Genomic DNA, 25,984 nt, shown 5'->3' with positions numbered 1-25,984 from the left:
TAGAAGGCTTCGGACGTCGGGCGTCAGGCTAAGGAGAGTAGAATTGTGCCAAGGATATTGGGGTTGCGGAGGTCAACCGCCGATTGGGCAACAAGCCGCAAGAGAGGATGATGCACCGAAGAATCGGACGAAGCGCCAACCAATGACGTGCCGGGCAACAGAATGTCAATTCGCGTTGTAATAATTGTCTAGATCGGAGTTGAGTTTTGGTTTGTGTGTGCAGGATTAACTACGATAACGATGAAGACATAAAGCGAAACAAAGTGCTGGAGTCAAGCGCGAAGGATTTGTTGCGAGTTCGAGAGTTCGACGGAAGTCCGAAGGTTCGTCGGGAATGCTGTCGGAACTAGCCGAGAATGAGTAGGGAGCTTGCCGAAGGGTTTTTCGGAAGCTCGCCGGAAGGTTCGTTGGAAGTTCGCGGAGCTCACCGAGAAAGATCGGAGCTTGCCGAAGAAGCTCGTTGGAACTCGCCAAGATCAAATCGTGAAGTCTAGGAGCTTGCCGGGAGTCCGCAGAATGATTTTCGAGAGTTTATCGGAAGACCGTCGGAAGTTCGCCGGAAGCTCGCCGGAAGAAGTCTTGACTTACGGACTTTGTAATAGCTTAGAAAATGTCTTTAAATTCGTAGTTAGCACGTTAATTAGGGTTAGGATTAGGTGTTAATCCTATAACCCAAGTAGGGGCCAATTGGGCCCGAGTTCGGACTGGTTTGGGCCAAATTTGGAGCCCAACCAGTGAGCTGATTTGGCCTAGGCGGTGGCACCGCCCAGCACCCGAGAGCTGGGCGGTGACACCTCCTTGGCTGGGCAGTTGCACCGTCCAGCACCCGAGCGCTGGGCGGTGGCACCGCTTGGCTGGGCGATGGCACCTCCAGCATTCGGGAACCCAAAGAGAATTCAAATTTTGGAGCCCAAAATTTGAATCCTCTTGAGGCTTATAAATACCCCTCAAATCTCAGCTGAGAGAATAACTTTTGTGCAGCAAGTGATTGAGAGAAAAGTCTTAGAAGAGTCTTTGCCTTTCTTGTTTTCAATTTGCTAGAGTTCTCCTCATTCCTTCTTGCTGAAAATTTGTAAGAGGTTGAACTGCTTGTAAAAGGTTGTAAGAGGGGTATTTGCCCTTCCATTTCAAGAGATTTGCTAGTGGAAGGTGGGAGCCTCATCGAAGAGGGGCCTCGCAAGTGGATGTAGGTCATTTGACCGAACCACTCTAAAATCGACGTAATCTCTGGTTTGCATTTCATTATTGCTATTTACATTACTGCAAACCTTCTTACATGCTTTAGTTCTTTATTACCTTTGCTGCACAACTTTAAGAATACGCTTTCAAGTTTAGCTTTTCAAGTTCCATTCTTATCGTACGAAAGATTTGTCGAAACCGAAGTTTTAATCCGCTGCACTAATTCACCCCCCCCCCCCCCCCCTCTTAGTGCCGCTCCGATCCTATCAGTTACTACAAGAGGACATACTACCAAGCTTTGTCGGCCATCGATCCCCTTCCACTAGTCGCCTAAGTATACAAGTCGATCCTCAGGGTTCGAATAGGGGATCGGACATGAAACTTCCATTGTTTATACTCTCTTGAAACTAACTTTATCATCATAGAGGTCCGGTCAAAAAATCTCACATGACATTGATTGCTTGTGCAGGTTCCCAGCAAAGCCAAAGCACACCTCGATTCGTCTCCAAAACCTCAATGAGACTAGCACCCCCTTGGTCTGACTCGGAATCATATCAAACATTTAATCACCACCGTGGGATTAGGACCTTTCCCGACTCCTATCACCTTACACAATCACCACCTAGGCTATCAGCATGAGCTTACGCCTTCGGAACAGAATCAAATCATATCGATTTCCGATCGATCGACCGTATCAAGACTACATCATATTTCACTAAATCCTCTCGTGATAGTATCAGTGGTTAGTGATGATTTAGACACCCTCGAGATTAGGATTCAAGCCAATCATTATGTGTTTGATTGTGAGGACCACCATGGAGCCTGTCACCAGGAACAGCACGTTGTGATTTATTGTTTCTGGTGTTAAAGCCTGTGGTGGTCACCTGCCATTTGTTTTAGTGGTCTCATGCATCCCTCTCCCCCCACCAGATCTTCTTTGTGGTCTCATATGTTTCAGATTTTGGCTCTGATGACCTGAAGGCCACATTCATTATTCACATCCTCCTTCTTCTTCTTGCTCTTCCATCACCAACTTTGAAGAAATCAGGTGGTTGTGTGTGTGTGCTCTTCATAGTCATCAACAGTTTCATTCACTGCTCTTAAGTTTTCAAGTCTGTGGTGGTCACCAGGCCATATGTTTTGGTGGTCTCATGCATCTCTGCCTCTGCCATATCTTCAGATCTTTCTTCTTCCATTGCTAACTCTGAAGAAAATAACTTGTTGTGTGTGCTGTTCAGAGTCTTCAACAGTTGAAAGTGCCAAATATTGAAAACAATGAACACTTTTATATAGATCCTGTCACCAAGACATGTTTGTTTTTAGTATTCAAGTCTGTGGTGGTCACCAGCCATCTGTTTTATGGTCTCATACATCTCTGCCTCTGCCAGATCTGTTTATGGGGAATCATGTGTATCTGCATCTGCCAGATCTTCTTAGATCAAGAGGAAAAAAAAAAGAGAGTATGTTTCTGTTTAGATCTTGCTCTGATGAACTGAAGGCCACATTGCTCCCATCTTTCTTCTTCTTCTTCTTCTTCTTCTTCTTCTTCTTCTTCTTCTTCTTCTTCTTCTTCTTCTTCTTCTTCTTCTTCTTCTTCTTCCATTACTAATTCCAAAGAAAATAGGTGGCTGTGTGTGCTTTCTATAGTTTTCAACAGTTGAAAGCACCAAATGTTCGAGTAACTTATCAACAAACCAAGAAATAAAAAATTGGAAACAATGAACATCTACATTGACTTTGTCACCAGAAACAGCATCTTGTCATTGACTTGAAACCTGAGGTGATCAGCAGCCATATGTTTTTGTGGCCTCTTGCATCCCTCTTCCACTGCCAGATTATGGTAGAGCAAGGAACAAAAATATAACAAAAAATGGACTCAAATAATCGTAGTATGTTAGGAGGAATAGAAGAATTTTAAAATCTAAATGAAAACACATAGATCAATAAACTAAAAAAAGAGTATATTAAAAAAGTTATCGTAAGATTAACATTATTCGATAAATTCATGCTTATATTCATGGAGAAAATTCATATTCTTTGATTTATAAGATTAATACACCTCTCGTATTAATCTAAATAATGTTTTTCTCAATTCATTAAATAGTTTCAATTTATAGAAAACTCTTCTAATTAATTCATAATTTATAGAATTATGAATTATAGGAATTATGAATTATGAAGTTTAAAATATAAAAGAAAACACATAGATCAATAAACTTAAAAAAAGTATATTAAAAAGTTAACGTAAGATTAACATTATTCGATAAATTCCTACTTGTATTCATGGAGAAAATTCATACTCTTTAATTTATAAGATTAATATACCTATCATATTAATCTAAATAATTTTTTTTCTCGATAAGTTAAAGAGTATATTTATAGGAACAAATCAAAATTTATTAAAGAGTTTCAATTTAACTAAAACTCTTCTAATTAGTTCAAATATAATTAGAATTCTTAAAAATACTTGTCGATATTAAACGACAATTAGATATCAACTATTGTTTATCCTAATAGTATTTTTATTTTTGTCTATCAGAGGTGAAGAAAATTGAAGTGTATACATTTGTTTAGGTAGCAGTTTGAAGAATCCGAAGTCTGACCATAGAACGAAGCAAGTGAGAAGGATAGTATTGGAACGTGGAAGACTCTCCTCCCTTTCGTATGGCACACACAAAAGTCACCACAACAAAAAGAATAATCAAAGCATTGATCTGTTTATTTTTAGTATATTTATTGATCAATCCTTATCTCTTTTTTTTAATATAATATTATATTTCTGTTATAATTAGTATAACTGAATCAGAGATCCATCTAATAAAATTTTAGATCAACGACATGCAAATCACAAAGGAGATGGTTAAATAACAAGTTCTGATCGTATTAGGCTGTAAATGTTTTTCTTAATTTTCTAGCTCATAGGATCCTACCCTAACCCACCATGATCACATGTCTTTTATAAATGAAAACAAGAATGACTTTGTCATATACTTAGAGTATCATTTAGTATGTCTTATTTTAGTACTTGTCTGTAGGGTCACCGTAAAATGTCTATGCAAGTGAAATATGTGATAAGGAGTATTACATTTATATGATTTGGGAAAAGGCTAGGTGATCGACACTCTCTCGATCATCTCTTGCCAACTCTATATCGCACGGAACAATACGAATCGATATTGCATTACAGGAGTTTGGACAAGTCGACCAGCATCGCAAGAGGGTTGTACGGGTGAATCACCCACATGAATACACCGCATGAGGTATGAACGATCCTTGTAGCCATAGTTCCCTCTTGTCGGTTCCATAGGTATAAAAACTAATCCTCGAAGCCTAAAGAGAGAATCGATCTTCAAAAATTCTCATTAGATATATAACTAGTTCCTTATCAACTAACTTAAGCATCGAAGGGGTCGAATCGAAAATCTCACATGATGTCAGCCTATTATACAGAGTCCTGATTGAGATTGAATCTACTCTAATTTCACCTACGAATTGCTTTTGTCGGTCCTTGCTCAGCTTCAATCACTCCACCCCTCTCTCGGAAGGACTCACCCATATGATTTTATACTTTCGGGATAAGATCGAGCCATCCAACCGTGGTGATTTTTTTTTCAACATCCAAAGAGATGTTAGGAGGAATCATATGTCCCAGAGCCAATATTTATTTTGCAAGGATATAATTATGGCTTTAGTGCAGTTGATATCACTTGCCATTAACCGTAAAAAAAAAAAAAGAAGTATAAGAAGAGCATAATGTAAATTAATATCGTTCAAATAAATGATATCTAATGTTCTCTGATTCCTCATGATTTAATACGAGAATCAAACTAATTCTAAACCACACATCAAGATCAATTTTAAGTTTGGAGTTTATATATACAAGGCAAATTTTAGAAACAGATTAGTTATCATTAAAATTTTTAATATATAATGCATACATACACACACATCATAATGAGTTTTTAGAAGATATTAATGTAAATTATAATGACATACATGAAAAACTTCTAATTTTTGAAAGGATATATATATATATATAAGTCAAATTGTAGAAGCCTATAATTATATCAATCAACAACTATATCAAGTATACAAAGAACATAGGATCCAACTCCAAATAATTATGGTTTCTATAATTTTTATATAATAAGAAGTTGTGATAATTGGTTTAGTACTTTGAAAAATTATTGGTGTTTATTCAAATGAGTATTTTGGTCCTTTTCAAAGCACATTATTTCCCCTGCTGTCATTTTACCAAAATAATAAAACAATAATTTAAATGAAAATTAAAATTTCATTATATAGCTAAAAATGTTAACAAGTTAAATAAGAAAAATTGGCAATTTAATATGACTAATTGATTTTTTTATAGTTAAAAAAAAAAGAAAAACCTCATATTTTCGTATATATTTTACCAAATAAAATTTCGTTTTTATTAATCACTTAAATAATTATTACGATTCATTGTGATTATTTAAATATAATAAATTAATAATTTAAGATGGCTACTCGACAACTTCAAATTTATCCTCAAAAATTCCAATCGAATCTTATGTCTTGTAAAAAAGAAAAAAAAGAAAAGAAAACCTCTAAATTTTTTAATATTTTACCGAATAAATTGTCATTTAGTAATTATTTACATAATAAGTTAAAATAAAATGTTTGTTTAAAATGTCAAGAATGGCAACCGCTTCTTTTTGTTCCGGAAATGCCCCTACGGTAGTGGAATTGCCGTGTGGAGAAAATAATGAGAGAGCGAGAGAGAGAGAGAGAGAGAGAGAGAGAGCGAGTTGGGGGGTTTCACCAGACCTCCCCCGTGGGGGCATATTCCGCGCGTGGATTCGCCTCTCCTTCCCTCCGTTAAACGCAAACCCTGCAAAGCAAACAGGAAAAGCCAGCACGCACCCTACGGATTGGTTTCTCTTGGTCCCCATCACTGGCGATTTCAGGTGGGTTCTTCCTCGCCGGTTCTTTTTCTAGGTTTGATTTGATTTGGTGGCCTCTGCGTCCGCAGAAGCTCCGATTGAACATGGTTTGATGGGATTACTCTCTTGCCCTTCGTTTTCGTTGGGAGATTTTAGCCCATTTTACTCGGGCGGTGGTCTTTCTGCGGCATTTTACTCTTCCGAGCGAGGGATTTTTTGTCGAAAAGTTTGATCTTGTTCATGTCGTGATGGTAAAAGTCTCGTTTTTTTTTTCTTTTTTTTGTCGGAAATGTATGATTTTGGGGGCTCGCCATTGAGGCGATCCTAGATCTTGTAAGGGTTCTCCAATTTGGCGGTGGATTTGGAGTTCTAGACGTGCCTGCGTATGTTTCTTTCTACATTTCGATGTGTAATTCGTTTCCTGGATCTTGAGTATGTTTATTAATTGATAAACAACATGGACTTTCTTCCTTTTGGGAAGGCTTGTGCCATGTTTAAAAGCTACTGCTGGATCTAGACTTAAGGACCATTAAATTTTGGTCTCAATTGTAGTCTGCACCTATTAGTTGTTCTGTTTTGTTGACCCTGGTGGCAAAAAGGTTTTACATGTTTATTACATGTAAAATATAAATACTGCTATATATTATTTTGCTGGCACTCGATGCATGACATAAATTTCAAGAATTACCATTTAGTTTCTGTTTTACTTTTGGGGTAGCAATTGTTTTACTTGTCAGTATAATGTAAAATGGCACATGTATAACTCTCATTTTTCTACAGAATATTCCTGCAATCTGATGGTATACAAATAATGCCTCAAGATCTTGTTGAACTGCATTTGCATCTCAAATTCATAGAGCATTTCATTATTTAGATTATGACACCTGACAACTGTTAGATCTTTTAAAAATTTTCGAAATTTTCACTATGTATATGTGCTTCCTTAATGCAACTAACCGGTTACTTCCTTTTAAAAGATTAACATTCAATGATAGAATTGAATCAATGTATATATTTGGCAGGTTAATAAATAACTGTTGGGTATATATTTAAATGAGAAGAGAAACCAAAAATCAGTTGGATCAGATAAGCAGACTTGATGTACAAAGTGTGGGTTAATTGCATGCTGTGAAGTTTATGATGATGATGGCAATAATTTGAGGCTACTGCTTAATTTAGTTTCTAGTTTGCATATTAAAGCATTGTTGCCTTCCAAGATAAACACAAGTATTATTATTATTATTATTATTATTATTATTATTATTATTATTATTTGTTCTATTTTATAGTGACATACTTGAGGTCTGCTCTTAAATACCAAATAAATCTTTGTGTGCTTTCCTTTTTAGATGTCAATAGGAAACCGTTCCATGTCATGGTGTTCATTTAATTTAGCTGACTGACGATGTACTGTCTTTATGAACTAATTAATTGAATATTTTCAGGAATCTTTACAGTACATTTTCCTTTTTCACTTCATGGTTGTTGGTGTAAATTGGGAGGAACATAACTTGATAGACTGATATACCAGCATCAGGATCAGGATCAGTTTATCGCTTTGTAAGCATGCAAGACATTTGACTTCAACAACGACAATCTTCTATTGGAAAAAGACTATGGGCTTTGTGATAAGTGCATGACTAGCTTCTGCTGATGTGAACTGCTATTGTATAGTAAAAAATTGTTTGTATTTTGTTGGTTGACAATGTTCAGTCATCTGGCTCTTGGAAATTCTGCAATGTGTGTGAGCTGATTTTATGGTAATTTGTGACTTAGGCCGGCAAAATGGATTAGATTATTTAGAGTATAATAGCACTTCCTTGGAGAAGTGGACCTTGTAGAACTGCCTCAGCTCTCAAAGTAGTAAACGCTTGGAGCTACCATCAAACTGTTTTTGATTGAAACATACTGTCAGTTATATGGAGGGCTTGGTGCCTCATTCAGGCTCAGTGAGGCAGACATCTAATCGCAAGTTTTCTTCAAGCAGTTCTCAGAAAGATCTATGGTTTATCTGCAAACAAGGGTCTGTAGTTGAACTCGATTTAGCTTTGTTATCACTAAAGAAGAATGGTGGAAACATTGATGCGAGAAATGTATTTGGCCTCACTCCTCTTCATATAGCAACATGGAGGAATCATGTTCCTATTGTGAAGAGGCTTCTTGCTGCTGGTGCTGATCCTGATTCAAGGGTATGCTATTCAAACTTTTATTTGTTGCTTTGCCCAGATAAATATCCTCGTTTGCTGACTTGTTATGCATAGTGCTCAGACAGATTCAAAGATATTTCACCTCTTTGGTTTGCTCGATTTCTATGTTTCGTTCTATATTAGTAGAAACTTTTGCTTCTTTCTTGGACTATTATTAGATTTTATGATATGGTCAGATCTCTTGAGATAAGAATCACTTTCAGGATGGGGAGTCAGGATGGAGCAGTCTCCATAGGGCACTTCATTTTGGTCATCTTGCTGTGGCCAGCGTTCTTCTACAAGCCGGTGCATCTCTCACTTTGGAAGACTCTAAATGCCGTACTCCTGTTGATCTTCTTTCTGGACCTGTGTTTCTGGCCACAGGAAATGCATCTGATTCAGGTACCTCATTTCTATTGAACATTGGAACAACCGAGCTAAAATTTTCTTAACAATTATAATTACCTGCTATATGCTCATTTATAGTATTAAGTCTCAGGTAAATTGTCGAGTGCATATTGTTGATTACTTAATCTCAACTTTTTGTGTTGGATTTTGTTACATTGTCATTTGCCGGGTGAGTACATGCCTTTCTCTTGGTTGTTCAAACTGAATATACTATTTGGATCATATTTTTAATTTCTTATTTCTGTTTCTCTGTCATTTTAGTTGCAACAGAAGTCTTCAGTTGGGGTAGTGGGACAAACTATCAGCTGGGAACAGGCAACGCTCATATTCAGAAGTTGCCATGCAAAGTTGATGCACTCCAGAGCTCTTGTATTAAGATAATTGCTGCTTCAAAGTTTCATAGTGTAGCTGTTGGTTCTGATGGGCAACTTTATACTTGGGGATATGGAAGGGGTGGTCGATTGGGCCATCCAGATTTTGATGTTCACAGGTATATGGTTTCTGTCTAATTTGGTCTCTTCTGAATGTCATGTAAATAGGAGCAGTCAGTGTTCCTTTTTTATTTTTAAGGGTTGGGAGGTGCCTATAGGATTCAAGGGCTGAACACTATCAGTTTATATTGTTCATTGGATGTTTAATTCAGAGGCCACAGGGTGTACATGACAGTAACTTGTTCTACTCCAGATAGCAAGTCATATAGCAATTAAATGTCTGAATTGTCTGTTATAGAAAAGCAGATGGCAAATATTAATTACCTTGTAATGATAAATATATACTACAAACCCCGATCATGGGAATATTCAGAAATAAAGTATAAGCAAGTTGAAAAAGGGCTCAAGTCTATTAATTATTTTGAATAAACAAACCATTCCACAAGTGATTGTTTTTTTTTTTCTTGAAAGAAACAATATTTCGCATTATAAATAAAATAAAATAATTATCTGCAAATGCTATGCACTATATTTTTTTAACCTGAATATTTGTCTTTTTCTAAGTATTTGCTTGTTTCTCTAGCCACTTTATGTTGTATCTTGTATTCACTTGTATAAGCAATTAAATTAGTCATCTTATAGGTGATTGCTAGAAAGCATCACCTTGTTGGGATACATAAATATAATAATTTGCAGCCTTAAATAATCAAGTTTATACATTTTATTTACTTTTTGTTCTTTAAAAAATGTTCTGAAATTTTTTGTCACTGGAAAATTTTTCTGCTTGTCAAATTTCAGGTATTTTCTATTGGAAGACAAAATCAAAAGTAGATATCCCACAAAAGTTGAACTCCATGTTGATTTAGCATTGTAATTTCCTAACCTAGTCGAGCATGATAATGGAAGAAGCGATTAGGTAGTCTATAGTGAACTAAACTTCATGGAAATAAAAAAACAGATGATGAAGTAGAAATGTGATAAGATTTTAATATCAAATAACACCAATTATTATTACAAGAGTGGAAATGTATGGTTTGAGGAAGGAAAAATGTAAACTATTTGTGTTATTTTCTTTCTTTTTTCTTTTTCTAGGGTTGGGGTGGGTTGTCCTTAGTTGTTGCATGCTCTCTCTAGTTAAACTTTAGGAAACAATTAATTGATTTATTTTCAAGCATATAGCAAAGCTGAATAATTTGTGCTGATGGAGCTTTTTGTGTCATAAATCTTTGGGGGTTGGTGGTTGAGCTAGTAATTGAATTTTCATGGTAGTTGGATGGTGCTGATAGTGTCTTAATGGAATCCATCTTTATGCTATTTTTATGTGGTGTAACAGTGCAGTGTCTTTTCTGGTCCTATAACAAGTGCACTCCTGTAATGGCTTTCATGCTTTGTTGTTTTTTGCAGTGGTCAAGCTGCTGTGATCACGCCTCGGCAGGTGATATTGGGCTTGGGTACTCGTCGAGTCAAGATTGTGGCAGCAGCCAAGCATCATACAGTAATTGCTACAGAGAGTGGAGAGGTTTTTACTTGGGGATCAAATAGAGGTACATTGTTCTGCATCTTTTTTCTGCTGATAAACATGTTTGTTCTGTTCTCAGGTATAGATAGGCCATTGGATTATGCAGCAGTTCTGTTTCTTTTCAGCCATCATATTCTCCAAATTATATTTTTTACTCCCATCTATTCATGACTCGTGAGCTAATACCATTAGGTCATGACATTTAGGTTTGAAAATGATTCCTTATTTGTTGTGGTATAAATATTGCATGCAGAGGGTCAGCTTGGCTATACTTCTGTTGATACACAACCCACACCGAGGAGGGTGAGTTCCCTTAAAGTAAAAGTCATTGCTGTTGCTGCTGGAAACAAGCACTCTGCTGCAGTTGCTGAGTCTGGTGAAGTTTTTACATGGGGATGCAACAAGGAAGGTCAGCTTGGTTATGGTACCTCCAATTCAGTCTCAAATTCCATACCAAGAATGGTTGAGTACTTGAAGGGGAAAGTCTTCAGAGGAGTTTCTGCAGCCAAGTATCATACAATAGTTTTAGGAGCTGATGGTGAGGTAAATATCCACCCATATAAGTGGAAAGATGGATTGTTGGTACAAATTTTCTTTTCTAAAACAAGTTTTAACAATAATAAATCAAGTTAGCATTCCCCTAAAGGGAAATAGTGAAGAATCATGATCAAGAGCACTAACAAATATTGTGGGAAGCAAGTAAAATAACTTGAAATAAATTTAGTGGTTTTCAAGCAGTTCAATGTATTTTCTTCACCAGCTGGTTCACACTTTACACTGCTTGTCAGCCTTTAAATGGTATGATGGTGATCATGCTTCATGCAGGTTACATGTTTATCCTCTCTGACTTGCCAATGCTTATTTATTGTTGAATTTATACATGCAGTTCATTGGTTTCTGCTAATCAATGCCTGCTATTGACTTCTTTGATGCCGTGGGACCCAGTCTTATAGGTTTCTTAGCCTCATGAATTGAGACTTTCATGTCCTGCCTCGTATCCTGTTGGTCCACCTTGACACTATACCAATTCCTAACAGTATAATTAAAAAGCTATGAATTGCTTCACCTCTAGTTTCATCTTGAATGGTGGTCCCTTGATTTTGGAGTTTGGTTGATGTCTTGTGATTTCAACTTGCACTGAGCTTAGTTTATGTGTTCTTTAAAACTTTGATAGGTATTTACTTGGGGCCATCGCCTTGTCACCCCAAAACGTGTTGTTGTTAGCAGAAATATTAAAAAAAGTGGAAATACACCCCTTAAGTTTCATCGAATGGAGCGGCTTCATGTTATTTCAGTTGCAGCCGGAGTGGTTCATAGCACAGCCCTTACTGATGATGGTGCCCTATTTTATTGGGTTTCCTCAGATCCTGACTTAAGATGCCAGCAGGTTTGTTACTGTTAACATATCCTTGAATTTAAGAAGTCAAGATACGGAAATGACTCCAATGAGTTCATGATATTTTGGTTGTTTATATGTGGTCTTTTTTTTCTTTTCTTTTCTGACCTTTCCTTTTCTTTTACATCTAGCTCTATTCAATATGTGGAACGAATATCATTAGCATTTCAGCAGGTAAGTATTGGACTGCTGCTGTTACAACAACTGGAGACGTATATATGTGGGATGGGAAGAAATATAAGGATGGGACTCCAATTCCTGCTCGCTTACATGGCATTAAGCGAGCTACTTCAGTGTGTGTTGGTGAAACTCATTTGCTGGCTCTTTGTGCTCTTTATCATCCTAGTTATCCTCTCAGATCAGAGGGCTCTGTTGTTGAACAATTATCAGATGTCAATGCTGAAGTGGAGGAATTAGATTATGATAATTCTTTCAGTGACATCGAAATTGATACCAGCCCTAAGACCATTAAAAATGATGTTGGTAGCAAGGATATACCAAGCCTGAAAAGCCTATGTGAGAAAGCTGCAGCAGAGTTGCTGTTGGAGCCAAGGAATGCTATTCAACTATTGGAAATCGCTGATTCTCTAGAGGCTGATAATCTTAGAAAGCACTGTGAGGTATTTTCTTTTATTTTCTCATCCAAAGTTGAACTAGGAATCACTTTTTCCTTTACTTTGTCAGAGAAACCTAACAATTAGGAGTCATGCAGGAATTAGCTATACACAATCTTGATTATATTTTCACAGTCTCGGCATCAGCAATTGCAAGTGCCTCACCTGAAGTTCTGGCCAAGCTTGAGAAACTTCTCGATGCAAGATCTTCGGAACCCTGGAGTTATCGTCGCCTTCCCACACCAACTGCTACTTTCCCTGCCATCATTAACAGTGATGAGGAGGACATTGAGAAAGGACATTTTAGGCTTAGAGATAATTCTGACAATGTACTCACAAAGCAAGAGAGCTCCAGAGTTGACTGTTTTGTGCAAACTGATTTGATTACTGACCAAACTGTCTTCAAACAAGTCAGAGCTCTTAAGAAAAAATTGCAGCAAATAGAGATCCTTGAGGCTAAGCAGTTGAATGGGCATCATCTTGATGACCAACAAATTGCAAAGATTCAAACCAGGTCTTCACTCGAATGTGCACTTAACGAGCTAGGCTTCCCCCTTGAAACAGAATCTACACTATTGTCTTCTGGCTTGTCTGATGGAAAGGGGAATAAGAAGGCTGAAATTTCTAGGAAACAAAGGAGGAAACCTAAACAGAAGGCAACACAATCTGAAGTTTTATCTGTAAATAGTGAAATATTTGAGGAGCAGAATTCTGTTAAGGGTTTTCCAGATATCAAAACTCTTGAAGTTGCTGAAAATATGGTAATCTTATGAATTCTTTGTGTTCTACCTTTATATTAATCTTATTAGTTTCTTGTATTATTTATTGCACATTCTGTTGAACCTGAAAGGGGAATCCACTAAAATAATTGACCATAATGTTTTAGATATTTCTTAGAGAGAGTTATCATCTATGAACTCTTTTCTTTTCATATATGCTTTGTGATTCTTCTCTCTGGGTTAACTCCAACTATCAGCTTTCATGCACCTTAAAATATGTTGTTTTGGAAACGATTAATGGTTAAGTATAGGCTTAGAGTTTGGATACTCTGTAGTTCTCCTTTTGTTGCATATGCATCTGCTGAATGTATCTAACTGCACCATTTTGGGCTGGATTTTGATTGTCATAGTTGCTGGATGTTTCCACTCCTAGATTTGACCATTTGTCAGTCTGGAAATCACAATCACAGGTGGGAGGGTTTTGGTAGACCCTATGATGCAGTCCCTGATACACCAGATATAGGAGTTCTCGTAGACTGCTTGGACTGAATTGACTTGCATGTCAGTTATTAGCATCTTTTTTTTATTGTGGCTTGAACCTTGTTACAAACAAAATCATAGGAGAAAGACATTTTAATGTTATTTTGAATTTTAATTTATTAGTTAAATACTCAATTTTTTAATTAAGTGTAATAGGTGGGTTCCATGTTTTGTACAGTGCACCATTATATATGTGTTTTAGAATGTTAAGATTTTATACCTCAGTTCTAATAATGTTGAATTATTTTTCTGACAAATTGTCTGTATAACAGGAAAACACTGCTGTGGATGTCAATGCCATCACTAGAAGCATAACCATGGAAGATTCCTCTTCTAAAAACGAGAAAGCAATTTCTTTATCCCATACTAATAAGACTTCCCATTTAACCACGTCAAAGAAAAAGAACAGGAAAGGTGGCCTGTCGATGTTTCTGAGTGGTGCTCTTGATGATGCCCCCAGACATGCCCCTCTACCAATGCCGAAAAATGAGGGACCAGCGTGGGGTGGTGCTAAATTTACACACACTTCTCTTCGTGATATTCAGAACGAACAGAGCAAAACAAAAGAAATAATTCCTATGAGGTCGAAAGGTAGGTGTGAAGATCCAACAGATCCTGCAAATAGTGGAAAGGTTCGTTTAGGTTCATTCCTGCCAAACATATCAAGCCCAATAGTTATAGTCCCAGCAGAAGGAGTTGCTGGACCTGACGGTGAAAAGAGCACACCTCCTTGGTCATCTTCAGGAACTTCACCTGGTCTGAACCGGCCATCATTAAGGGATATACAGTTGCAGCAGGTATGGGACATAATCAAAGTAATTTTGCAGATTATTACCATCTTAATATATGCCAACTACGACTCTGGGCTATTTATATTGACTATTGACTTGATTGTGGTAACCTGGTTTTGGGTTGTCATTTATAATATATAATTTTTACATATTGTCAGTCACTAGATATTTTTTGGAAGTGATTTAGTATGTTATATCACTCAAAACAGTTGTACAAATTTGTAGTCTTAAGAGTTACTAGTCTAAGCTTTTGGTGTAGCATCGTCAGTCCCTTGCTCATTGCAAATTAAGAGGTTGAAATTCTCTTCTCTACCTACACATTGTCTGCTGGATTGTTTCTGGTACATGTTTTGACATTGCTGATACAATTTGGACTTTCAGTCTATACGGTGCTCGACTCATTTTTGATGACTGATATTGAGCCTTTGTTTATCAGTGTTGGTAGTTATACTTTTTCCTTTTTCTTTCACCTTAACCATAGCATTGCATTGTCCATTTTTCTACCTTCTGAAAATAATAAATATCATGTTAACAGGAGAAAAGACAGGTGAACATCTCACACAGCCCTAAAACCAAAATATCAGGCTTCTCAGTATCTTCAATAGGCTCACCTTCGGAGGCTGGTGGCCCTAAGGACTCGGTTCCAAACCGCTGGTTCAAGCCTGAGACTGACGCTCCATCATCCATCCGCTCGATCCAGATTGAAGAGAGGGCAATGAAGGACCTTAAGCGCTTCTACAGTAGTGTCAAACTGGTGAAACCTCACCATTAACCATTGTGATCAGTAAGAGCTTTTATGTTCTTCCTTCTTTCTAGGTAGACTTGTAAATGTGGCTGTACAGATGCTGTAACTTCTTTTCCTTCACAATCTATCCTCATTTTTATCAATTCTGCTGCCTGTAAGTATTTTTGTATTTTGGTTTTAGATTGCACTGGTGCATGCTTATTAACATATATGGGTTTTGTAACAACTGGATCCAGGTGACAAGTAAATAAAACAGTTGGAGAATTGCATTATCCATGTTAAAGTTTTAATTCCTCCATTTACTTCAGTAATGTTGTAACAATTTCATAACTTCACCATCTTAAAAAAATATAAGCTGTTATGCACAACATGTTTGAGTTTTCTCTCCAATTGGCCTCTGGTGCATACCGGTAATTCTGATGGGTTATTGATCATATTTAATTATTAAAGATATCTATGGTTGTGTGTTTATTGTGTTTAGATATTTGCTTTATTTTTTATAAGTGCATTTTGATATATCATAATTTATAAGTTTCAAATCTTTAATTTGTTCATTTAAAATAAAAAAGCTACCCTTTTCCACACAAGTTGTTTAGATATATCATTAATTAGTATTACATGAAAAATCCTGAAAGTTTGATAGGGTTTAAAATTTAAAATTGCATTTTGATTTTGATTCAAATTTCCATGTATAAAATTGATGTAATAACAAAAAGCATTAGGTCTTTGAGGAGCAGTGTGTCCACAGCATGTGTGTGGTTGGGTGCCACTCTCACGTTGGCGCGCATTTGATTTCAATTCGAAACCCTCGTTTAATCTCCCGCCATTGGTATGGTTTAGATTTAACCCCGTCGGTTGGTTTCTACTTCAGTTTGTCCGATTCAAATCCCATCCTTGGTTCCGAGTTGGGGTTTCTTGTCCGGTAGATCGCCCGATTCGTCTGGAGCTCCTCATTCGAAGATGAATGACCTTCTCATGGTAATTGATCTCTTCTTTTGATTGTGTGTGTTTTCTGGTGACGATTTATGGATCTCTTCTTTTCGCTGTCGAGAGATTTGAGGGTGAGGAAGACTGGGGATTCGAAGAGGATACGAGCGGGGAACTGATAAGATAGGTGGATGCGATCTGTATGAGAGACATTCTTGTAGTGATTGACGGTCTTGGAAGAGGTCGGCGGCTTTGTGCTGAGCAATGTCAAATGGGTAGAAGTCTTCGTCTTTGACGAACGGAGGAGTGCGATGTTAGAAACTTTGAGAAAGCTAAATTAAGATTCCAGGGAAGAACAGGGACGTCGGAATAGTTCTGCTCATGGCAGTCTTGATCTTCGAGGAGTGTGCCGACAGCATGCGAGCAAATCGAGAAAGCTAAACTCCGATTCGATGGAAAAACAAGCAGAATCCGACGTTGACGTCCGGTCACTACACATTGAGATCCTCCCAATTCCCGCATCATCGAGTCTTGTTCGGCTCACCGTCTCTTGAAGGCCCTTCCATTGGCAGTGGAGGATAGGAGTGCAAACCGAGCAACGCATGTTCTACGAGGAAAACGGCAAGATGCTGCTACCGGTGGGGTTACATCTCTCTCTTCTCTTCCCTCTCTGTGATGCCATTGGGTATCAGCAACTGGTAACTTTCGTGATCACCAATCTGTTCTGTCCACCAAAGTTGCAATTGGCTTTATGATGTTTTGATCTGCGGTGCTCTTGTTAAAATTACATGCTTTAAATCTGATCATGAGAACAGACTATAAAGAGCATATGAAATTTGCAAATGCATTCAATACTCTGATAACATTTCGTAGAATACAGATGTGGATCTCATTCATCGACATCTAATGGCTTGAAATACTTTCCATCTATGAGATATGTTCCGATCGCCAGGCGGACCGCCCATACGTCTTTCGGCTTCCTCGCTATGATTCTGCAGTACAAGTAAGAAGAAGTAACTTGTTTATTTCCAGATGTACTTTCATTCTACTAGTAATAACATTTTTCACGCAGATGCGAGCTGAAATCAACAATTTTACATTGCATAAAGTAGCCAAATAAACTGCTCTGAGCTTCATTAAATTTTGGTGGATGTCTACGAATTTGATGCTATGTTCTCTTTCCTTGTATTTCCATCTCTTAAATTGCACATAACTATGCTTTGGCTCATTATTTTGTGCTACTTTTACATCCATAACGCAGAGATTAACTTCTGCCACTACTTTTGCATCGTCGACTAGCTTATTTACAGGATTCAACTTTGAGACTAACTCCTCCTACCTGCCGACGTCGCCCTGCTTGACCAGCCCGGCGTTGATCCGAAGCGAAGACATGGCAGTGGCTGTCTTGAGCGTCGGCGGGGCCTCAACGACGACGATGGGAGAGCCGATGCTCAGATCGCTCTTCCCGCCGCTCGTCTCGTTCCGCGAGTCTCCTTGACATCGAGGGAGCGAAACCGGTGCTTTAGATGGTTGTAGGAGTCGAAGAGGGCAGGAAGGGAGCCTGGGAGACCACCCAGCACCAAGAAGTGTTTTCATGGTGGTGGTTGCGGAGTGACCGATAAGGCGGAGGAAGACGCGTTTGTGTGTGGTTATAGAAGCAGGTCATCACTACCACACCGGTTGATGGGGGACCATATTGAATTAACCACATTCTTTAGTCGGGTTTAGATTGAGTTTGGATAGAATGATTTAGTGTCTAAGTAGATGGTGAGTTTTGGATTTGGATAGGTAGTCAGCGGATGGTTGTTAAACGGTAATGATATTGGTCATATTGTATCCATTTAAACCGGGTTTGGATAAGCTTTTATCGGGTTTAGAATGGATTTACATAGAAAAATAGGTACTCAGATTGTGTTCCCCCAAACCAAGACAGTTAGTTAGGTTTCGGTTTGGGTTCTTTGTAGGAAACTAAATGGATATGATATGAGATATTTTAATATGTTCTAAGATTGATTAAAGCTCAAATGGTATAATTTAAAGATCATCCATCAACATCATCCTAGATCGGAAAACATGTCTTAGAATTACAAAAAGTAGCGGCAAGACCTTTTAACTCATTCCATGGGTGCCGTAGAAAAGAAATACCATCACCCGGAGCGATAAGCATCCGAAGAGAAGGAAAATTATCATGTTGTTCATTCACAAAAGAAATGGATGCCTAGGACGTTGCTGCTGGGCAATGTTAGATGCACCAGTCCTCTGTCAATGAAGCACTTCTGGTTGTTTGTCACTGGACATTATGGCCGCTTTCAAGAAAAGCATCTGCTGCTGTATCCAAATCATTGGGGAAGAAGACCCTACAAGAAACAAGCACAGTAAAGAAGAGAACCTTAGAGAAGTCCAATTTGTAACCGATCGACCAAACACTGATTAATAATTTGGTAGGAAAATTTGGTACTCCTTCATAGATAGAGTTTAAATGAAACTGTATGAACATTATCCTTTACGGTTAGCACAAAACACTCGGACAAGAATCTGACTCAACAGAGCACATGAACCCTAGATAGCAAAAAGATTGGCCTAACATGATAATTTTACAAGAACTGGGTAAAAACTCCGAACTTTCAGATAATTAGCGCGAGATAAAAAAAGAATGTGATCTTTACAAGGAATAGCAGTAATGGAAGACCTCAAAACATATTGTATTGTGTAGTTCTTTATCTTTGCTCTGGTAGAAGCTTTCTTTAGATTTAAGGTCAGCTTGAGACATTCTCAAGAATAGAAATTACCTGCATGTGTTGTGGTACAAAATTTTGCCGAGGTGCTCTAAATCACCAATGCCTTTAGAGCCAGCTACAACTTCAAGGACTTGCCTGGCAAGCAAAGATTCATTATTTTTATATCAGGTGCTCAAATAATCGAGAAGAAAGTTCATACCAAAGACATGATGCCATACTTATAGCATAGTTCTTTCAATACGATAATTAGCACCCGCTGAAGAATATACTAGCTACAATATGACGGTTCAAACAGACTACGACTTTCCTGATTTGCATAAAAAGAAACTGAAACTACAAATGGCTTGGAAGACGGGTATCCCAAAGGTCAACTAAGCAAAAATGACCAAGGTTCCACCATAACGAGTTTAACTAATTGATTTTCAATTTCTTATAAAAAAACTTGATCTCTGTGTTCTATTCTCAAGTATTAGGTAACCTTTTTCTCTCCAAGAAATGTATGTTTGAGACCTCAACTTATAAGTCTTACCAGAACATGCCTCTAAATAACCGACACTAAAATTGCAGTAAGAAGATACAAGACAGACTCAATTTCCCACAAGGATCATGAAATTTCTGGTGGGTAGCATCAAGGACTCCAGTTAAGTGATGGATAAAGGGATGTCTCTGGGAGTAGCATATCAGGCAAACAATTGAACACAGGTGGGACTCTCATGCCATGATTGAATATGATCGATTAGCCAGAATTAAAGTGCAAAATCTAGCAAGCTAGAATAGATCTTCTGAGACATCAAGCCACGACATCATAGGCATCTCTGTTGGAAAAATTGTAGGAACTTCTGTTCTACAAGTAAAAAAACACTAAGAAAGACAAAGATTATAATGTTCCACAGTTCAGAAGGGATTTAGATTAAGACAACGTCAGCACTACATGTTCTGTAACTAAGAAAGGATTTAGATATGTCTTAAAAATTAGAAAGCGTCACTAAAAATCAGATCATTAAACTGAATTCATTGCCTTATGAGAACCATTAAAAAAATTAAATGATGGCATAACAAAATAAAGTAAATCTCAATTACCTAACAAAACAAGGCTCATTGCGACCTTTTACTGTAGAGTCATGATCATACTTTTCTTTTTTCTTAGAAGGCCAATCTGATTTAACAAATTGCCTTCCAGCATGAGTAGTCCTGATTTCACAGTACGGTGAGTCTGTCTCTATCATCATCCTCTCAACAGGAATGCCCCTTAAAACATCAAGATTGTCATGTGTCTTCAGAGAGCAGCCATTAATGCCTATGATCAACAGCAAGAACAGATAAAGGAACTTATCGCTTACGAAAAACATGATTATATTTGAGACTGACTTTTGACCTTAATCCAAATCATGTCCAAGATAAGAATAATACTTAGCTACAAAATATGCAAATATAAGTAATGAGAAAGGACACCTTTAAACTACAAAACATGAAATATAAACATATCAGATGATCATGCAATGTGTATGAATATAGAGCTAGGAGGCTACTAAAAGAGTAAAGTCAGATCTACTGCCTTTAAAAGATCAATGAGAGAAGAAAATTTTCAAAATAGAACCACTGGGTTATTAGATGGCCTCTGCAGACATATTGAAGTATGTAACAGTGCTAAAACTCAGACTCATTGTAGTGGTAGATAGAATCGTCACCTATAAAAAGATTTTCAAATGACAAGAGCCTGTCACGATCTTCTGCACTTCCAGTAAACGAATGAGCAACCCCAGAAATGAACCTGTCAAGCAAACATATATAACCATGTACGGCCATCTCAATCACTAGAGTGCCTAAGATGGCAAAGTTATTAAAAGGGATCAAACAATTGAGTGAGTTTTTATATCCTTCTTTCACTGTATATTACAGAAATATAAATAATTAAGCATTAAAACATGTAACTACTCAATTTAGCATGAACTGCACAGATCTTTCTTTTCATTGCTCTTTTGTTTTCCCCATTTTCTACACTCTGCTTTTTGTCTTGCTCTTTTTTGTTATTAGAATATTCTATTTTTGTGTAAATGTTTCATTTAACATTTTTTTTATCATTAAATGTTATTATCTTGTTTTTTGATCATACGTTCCTTTGTTTAACAACGTTGAGATTGTGATTTCATGGCTATTAGCTAGCTCTATCCTCTAGTAAAAGTGCATAATCTTTTACATTCAAAAGGAAGGCACAATAACTTTACTAATTGGTAAACAATTTATTAAGGACTATGCCTCATTAGTTTTTTTTTTTTTCTAGTGAAAAGAGAAGGTTCCTGCCTATATGGGGCCTAGGGAGAGAACATACCCCATCTTACCCTTGCAAGCAAAGAAACTATTTCCATTATTTCAACCCTAATCACATGGATTGCAAAGGGTTCATTGACACATTCTTGTCAGTCCTGTTTAAACTTTTATATAACTAAAAATTGTCTGACCTGATTTAGTCATTTACTTGAAGTTACAACGACTATGTGCAGATAAATAAAAAGTAAAAATAAATATAAAAGATACAAACTTAAGATAATCAATTTGCAGTTTAAGCAACCTTTCCTTATTTTGAGCGAGAATGTCACAGAAGTCTTCAGCAGCAGCACGCATATGCAGAAACATAGGCAGTTTGACAGCTTCTGCCAGTTCGAATTGCTTCTTGAAGTACCTAGTTGGAAACATTCGACGCATTACTAGCGTACAAAAGTGAAGATGCAATAAGCATCTATCTTGCAAACATTGTACATCAATGATTGAGAATGCTTGTATATGTAACTATCTGTGGTATATGTCTGTATTGCATGTGTCCTATCCATACATGGTCTTTTGGCAAAATGGAAGCATAAACATGCCTGCAAACTGCAGAGAGAGAGAGAGAGAGAGAGAGAGAGAGAGAGAGAGAGAGAATGATTTTAATTTAGACACCTTCGAGCATATCAATTAGTAATTAAGGGCAAAAGTGAACACATATTATAGGCTCAAATTCAACAATCTATTTCGCATTGGACTGTTATTGGATGCCCACTTTTGTGGTTACCAGAGACTTGAATATCAAATCTACCTGAAACTAAAGCAGTTATATCCCACATTTCGATCATTTCATAACATAAACTTCTGTGATAGAGACATGGCATCCATAACTTTGTTGTAGATGTTAAAGATCACAGAAATGTGAACTAAAATTTGTAAATGAACATATGCATGTCTTCTTCAGTGCTTGTTATATGTATTTAACAAGTAAATCTGCAAAATGGTCCATTAAATTTTCAGCATACTTCTTTTGTATATCAGCAGGGCAAAACTGAAGCCGGTCATAGTCCAGTCCACATTCTCCAATTGCCACCACCTAGATACAGTTAAGTCTTCAGAAACAAATAGAAAAACGGGTTTATTTTAAGATTGATGTATAACTGTAGGATAATGGTGCGACATTGATAATCCAAAAACTAGTTGCAAACTGTTTCTGTGACATATCATGTATTGTCAAGTGTTGAAGTTCAGCTGAGTAATATAAGCATTTTATCCATTTCATTGGGAGAAAGAAGATGATGTTTCCTATCCTCCTACTAGATATCTACAATCAGTGAAACAGCAAGAAAATATGCTTTTAAAAGGTCATAACTCAGTGCTAGTCTACAATGTCTTCTCCTGCCATGGAGCAACTATGTTGCCAAGTATCCTATAACTTTTCTGAATTGACCTATCTAAACATTGTAAACAAGAGGAACATATAGAGAATATACAAGGAGAGCAAGCAGTCAGATTGCTATTTAACAGCATCTCATTTCATAACAATTAAATTCATAACAGAGACAGCAAAAGATATAACAGAAATATGTCCTGCCACTAACAATGTCATGTTATTTTGAGGCCTACCTTCCCTTTCTGAATTCCCTCCCGAGCTAATGACACAAGCGCCTGGAAATGTTTCTCTGGATCCCCACTCTCTTCAAATTCCTGAGTAACAAAATACCTGGTCACTCAATCAAAGATCCAAAAAAATATCACCAACAGGCGGTAACTCTTCTACTGATGCAGTGAAGCAGATTGGCCACCTTGCATCTAGTAGGATGAACCCCAACCGTGCAGAAGAGCCGTCCTGGACATTATGAACATTACATCAAACACCTAATGAGCAAGCACATAGCTGAACTAAATAACGCCAGAGTCAGAGCAGGTGACACTGAACCAACCATCGGTTTCTGCGATGGCGAGGGCTTCCTTGGATTCCTGAAGAGAACCTCCTGTGACCTATACCCAAAAGTCAAATGAGGCATATATACATACACATGAGGAGCCAAAGCAGCAGAAACAGTAGTTACGATGATACGGTCGACGCCGGCGCTCCACGCCCGAGCAAGTACGGCGGGGATGTCGGCGGCATGGCACTGCCGGCCATTGTAGATCCCCTTGAACATGTAATCTGCAGGGCACTCAACAAGGTTTAGGATGAAGGAACGAAAGGTACGACCTTTATTGCGCTGATGATGGGAGGTGAACCTGTGAAGTTGACGGCGATGTCTGTGTTGGATGTCGGTCGATCGGGAAGGCAGGAACAGAAAGGCGTTAGTAGAAATTGGAGGAGGAAAAGGATCGATCGAGTGAGATAGAAGGGAGAGCGGCGACGAGCACTTGCCTATCATTCGGACTGTCGAAGACATGGTGATGTTCGACTCGAAGTTGAGGAAGAATCAGCAAACAATGGAAGCCGCGAGGGATGCGATGATGGGTTAGGGACTTCCTCAGCTCGTGTGGTGGTTAAGCGTATATATAAATGCGATGATGGGTTAGTGCTTGTGGTGGTTAAGCGTATATATATATATATATATATTTGTGTGTGTGTGTGTGGGAGAGAGAGAGAGAGAGAGAGAGAGAGAGAGAGAGAGAGAGAGATAAACTTTAAAAAAAAACTCTAACTTTCATAATTTCTCATCTAACATATGAAAAGAGTATAGCATAAAAAAAGATTATTTCATTTTTATCATTAAAAGAAAACTTATTGTATCTTCGTCGACACCACATGTGGCCGTGCCTCTACTTGTGCCAATGTTAGTCATATCTTTGCCTTGCCAACTGTAACATCCCATTAGTCCCACATCGGAAGTGGGCAATGTGTATGATTAGCTTATAAGGGCCTGATGAGTGTACTATGTTAACTCCCGCTTAAGTATTTTGGTCCGTGGTTGGTGGTATTCAAAACTTCCAAAGGGAAGGATGCGAGAGCTATCATTAACTCAATGCAAACATAGGAGCAAAGTAATTTAGGTAAAACTTGGTGAAGTGTCCAAGCCACATGGACTAAGGGGATGGTGGTATTCAAAACTTCCAAAGGGAAGGATGCGAGAGCTATCATTAACTCAATGCAAACATAGGAGCAAAGTAATTTAGGTAAAACTTGGTGAAGTGTCCAAGCCACATGAAGGGAGTTGACATAAAAGATAAAATATGGAGCAGATGCGCAAAGCTTTACTTAAACAGAGACCAAGAACTTTTACAGAGGTAAAAGTGAGATCATGTCATTTCATATGTCCCTCTCACATGTACCTTATCGCGGAGAAGCAATTGATAAAGGGACTCAAGTGACTTAACTTATGAAGTTGGAGTCATAAGACTTTATCATGAGGTAAGAGGACATAAAGTTGGGTGCTCTTGATAAATATGTCATAATGTTACCATTCAAGTTACCACAAAGAAAGTTATGCATAATGAAGATTATGCTCGAGTTAAGGGTCGAGGATCAAGATAATGACACTAATTTTAGCAAGGTCAATGGACTTCAAGAGTTACTAGGTGTCAGACTATCCTAGAGCTATGGTTCGTCCATGTGTGTCCCAAGAGCGCGCAAACGATAATCAATTGCCAAAATATCGAATACAATCAGAGATGGTAAAGGCCCTATAATGTGCTAGTAGAGGCCATACATGAAGAGATCATAGTTCATCCCACAAAAGACATTACCCACAAAAGACAATAATGTAATGGAGATATAATCAAAGATGACATAGTACAATGGATTATGGTGGAACAGTTCGAAATAATGCAATACATATGAAAGAAGTCTCGTAAGGGACTTGATCATGCGAAGATATGATTGAGAGCTACTACTAACTCTATTTTGAAAAACAACATAATAATAAAAGGGGTTATATATTCAAGAAGTAAATGTCATGGTATCGTATAGACATATCTCTCATGCATGTATCAAATGTTATATAAGTGAAAGTCTTAGTCATCAACATATATGGGTTGTGTACTACTGAGGAAAATTTTTAAGTACAAGTACTAATGAATCTTATAGGAGAAACTTGATTATACATAGGTATGACCGGAGCAGTTGGAGAGTTGAATTGCTTTAGAGCTCATATTCGCTTTAGGGAGTTCGACAAGTCGAATGACAAGGCCAAGCAAGCAAATGTTAATAGCAAAGACACAAAGGAGAATAAAATTGATGTGAGCTCTATAACATGATGACAAAATTCATGCATAAGAGTTGTATCTTTTTTTCGATCAAAGGAAACTATTGGAGAACATATAGGTATTAAAACATATGGTAGAAGAGAGTGAAAAAGCGATGATGAGTCTAGATGGACTTAACTATATAAAACCAAGAATCAGTTAGGATGGATGTTGACTCAAATAAGTACCATAGTGCCATATATGCAGACCTACTAATTATAAAGAAAGGGATATATATGTGAGGCGATGGATAATAGGGGTGAAAAAGTGATGATGAGTCAAGATGGACTTAACTACCTAAAACCAAGAATCAGTTAGAATGGATGTTGATTTAAATGAGTACCATAGTGCCATAGATGCGGACCTACTAATCATAAAGAAAAGGATACATATGTAAG

General features: G+C 37.5%; 2 protein-coding genes and 1 long non-coding RNA gene across 3 annotated transcripts; 1 reads left to right on the top strand and 2 right to left on the bottom strand.

The window, feature by feature from the left end:
* The first annotated feature begins 5,961 nt into the window (after positions 1-5,961).
* On the top strand, positions 5,962-15,729 carry LOC135618624 (uncharacterized). The gene is made up of 11 exons (XM_065119659.1): positions 5,962-6,128; positions 7,550-8,293; positions 8,515-8,692; positions 8,960-9,188; positions 10,534-10,673; positions 10,902-11,191; positions 11,823-12,035; positions 12,176-12,664; positions 12,757-13,419; positions 14,190-14,714; positions 15,244-15,729. Exons 2-11 carry the CDS (start codon positions 8,024-8,026, stop codon positions 15,478-15,480), a joined length of 3,234 nt encoding a protein of 1,077 aa, XP_064975731.1. The 5' UTR covers positions 5,962-6,128; positions 7,550-8,023; the 3' UTR covers positions 15,481-15,729.
* Positions 15,730-17,208: 1,479 nt separating this feature from the next.
* On the bottom strand, positions 17,209-18,042 carry LOC135618623 (uncharacterized). Its single transcript, XR_010489079.1, has 2 exons — positions 17,720-18,042; positions 17,209-17,372 (listed from the first exon to the last, which is right to left on the bottom strand). It is a non-coding gene; the product is annotated as an uncharacterized LOC135618623 (long non-coding RNA).
* A 349-nt stretch (positions 18,043-18,391) lies between these two features.
* Positions 18,392-23,906, bottom strand: LOC135618622 (uncharacterized). Its single transcript, XM_065119657.1, has 12 exons — positions 23,767-23,906; positions 23,631-23,651; positions 23,453-23,553; positions 23,324-23,381; positions 23,186-23,229; positions 23,007-23,087; positions 22,406-22,476; positions 21,688-21,798; positions 20,807-20,889; positions 20,199-20,415; positions 19,170-19,253; positions 18,392-18,737 (listed from the first exon to the last, which is right to left on the bottom strand). The coding sequence occupies exons 1-12, from the start codon at positions 23,789-23,791 to the stop codon at positions 18,668-18,670; spliced, it is 966 nt and encodes a 321-aa protein (XP_064975729.1). The 5' UTR covers positions 23,792-23,906; the 3' UTR covers positions 18,392-18,667.
* Positions 23,907-25,984: the final 2,078 nt, after the last annotated feature.

Source organism: Musa acuminata, chromosome BXJ2-8 (genome assembly GCF_036884655.1).
Source record: "Musa acuminata AAA Group cultivar baxijiao chromosome BXJ2-8, Cavendish_Baxijiao_AAA, whole genome shotgun sequence".
In the NCBI taxonomy this organism is placed as follows: Eukaryota; Viridiplantae; Streptophyta; class Magnoliopsida; order Zingiberales; family Musaceae; genus Musa; species Musa acuminata.
Note: the sequence above shows the minus strand (reverse complement) of the source record. Positions and strands in the feature narration are given on the sequence as shown.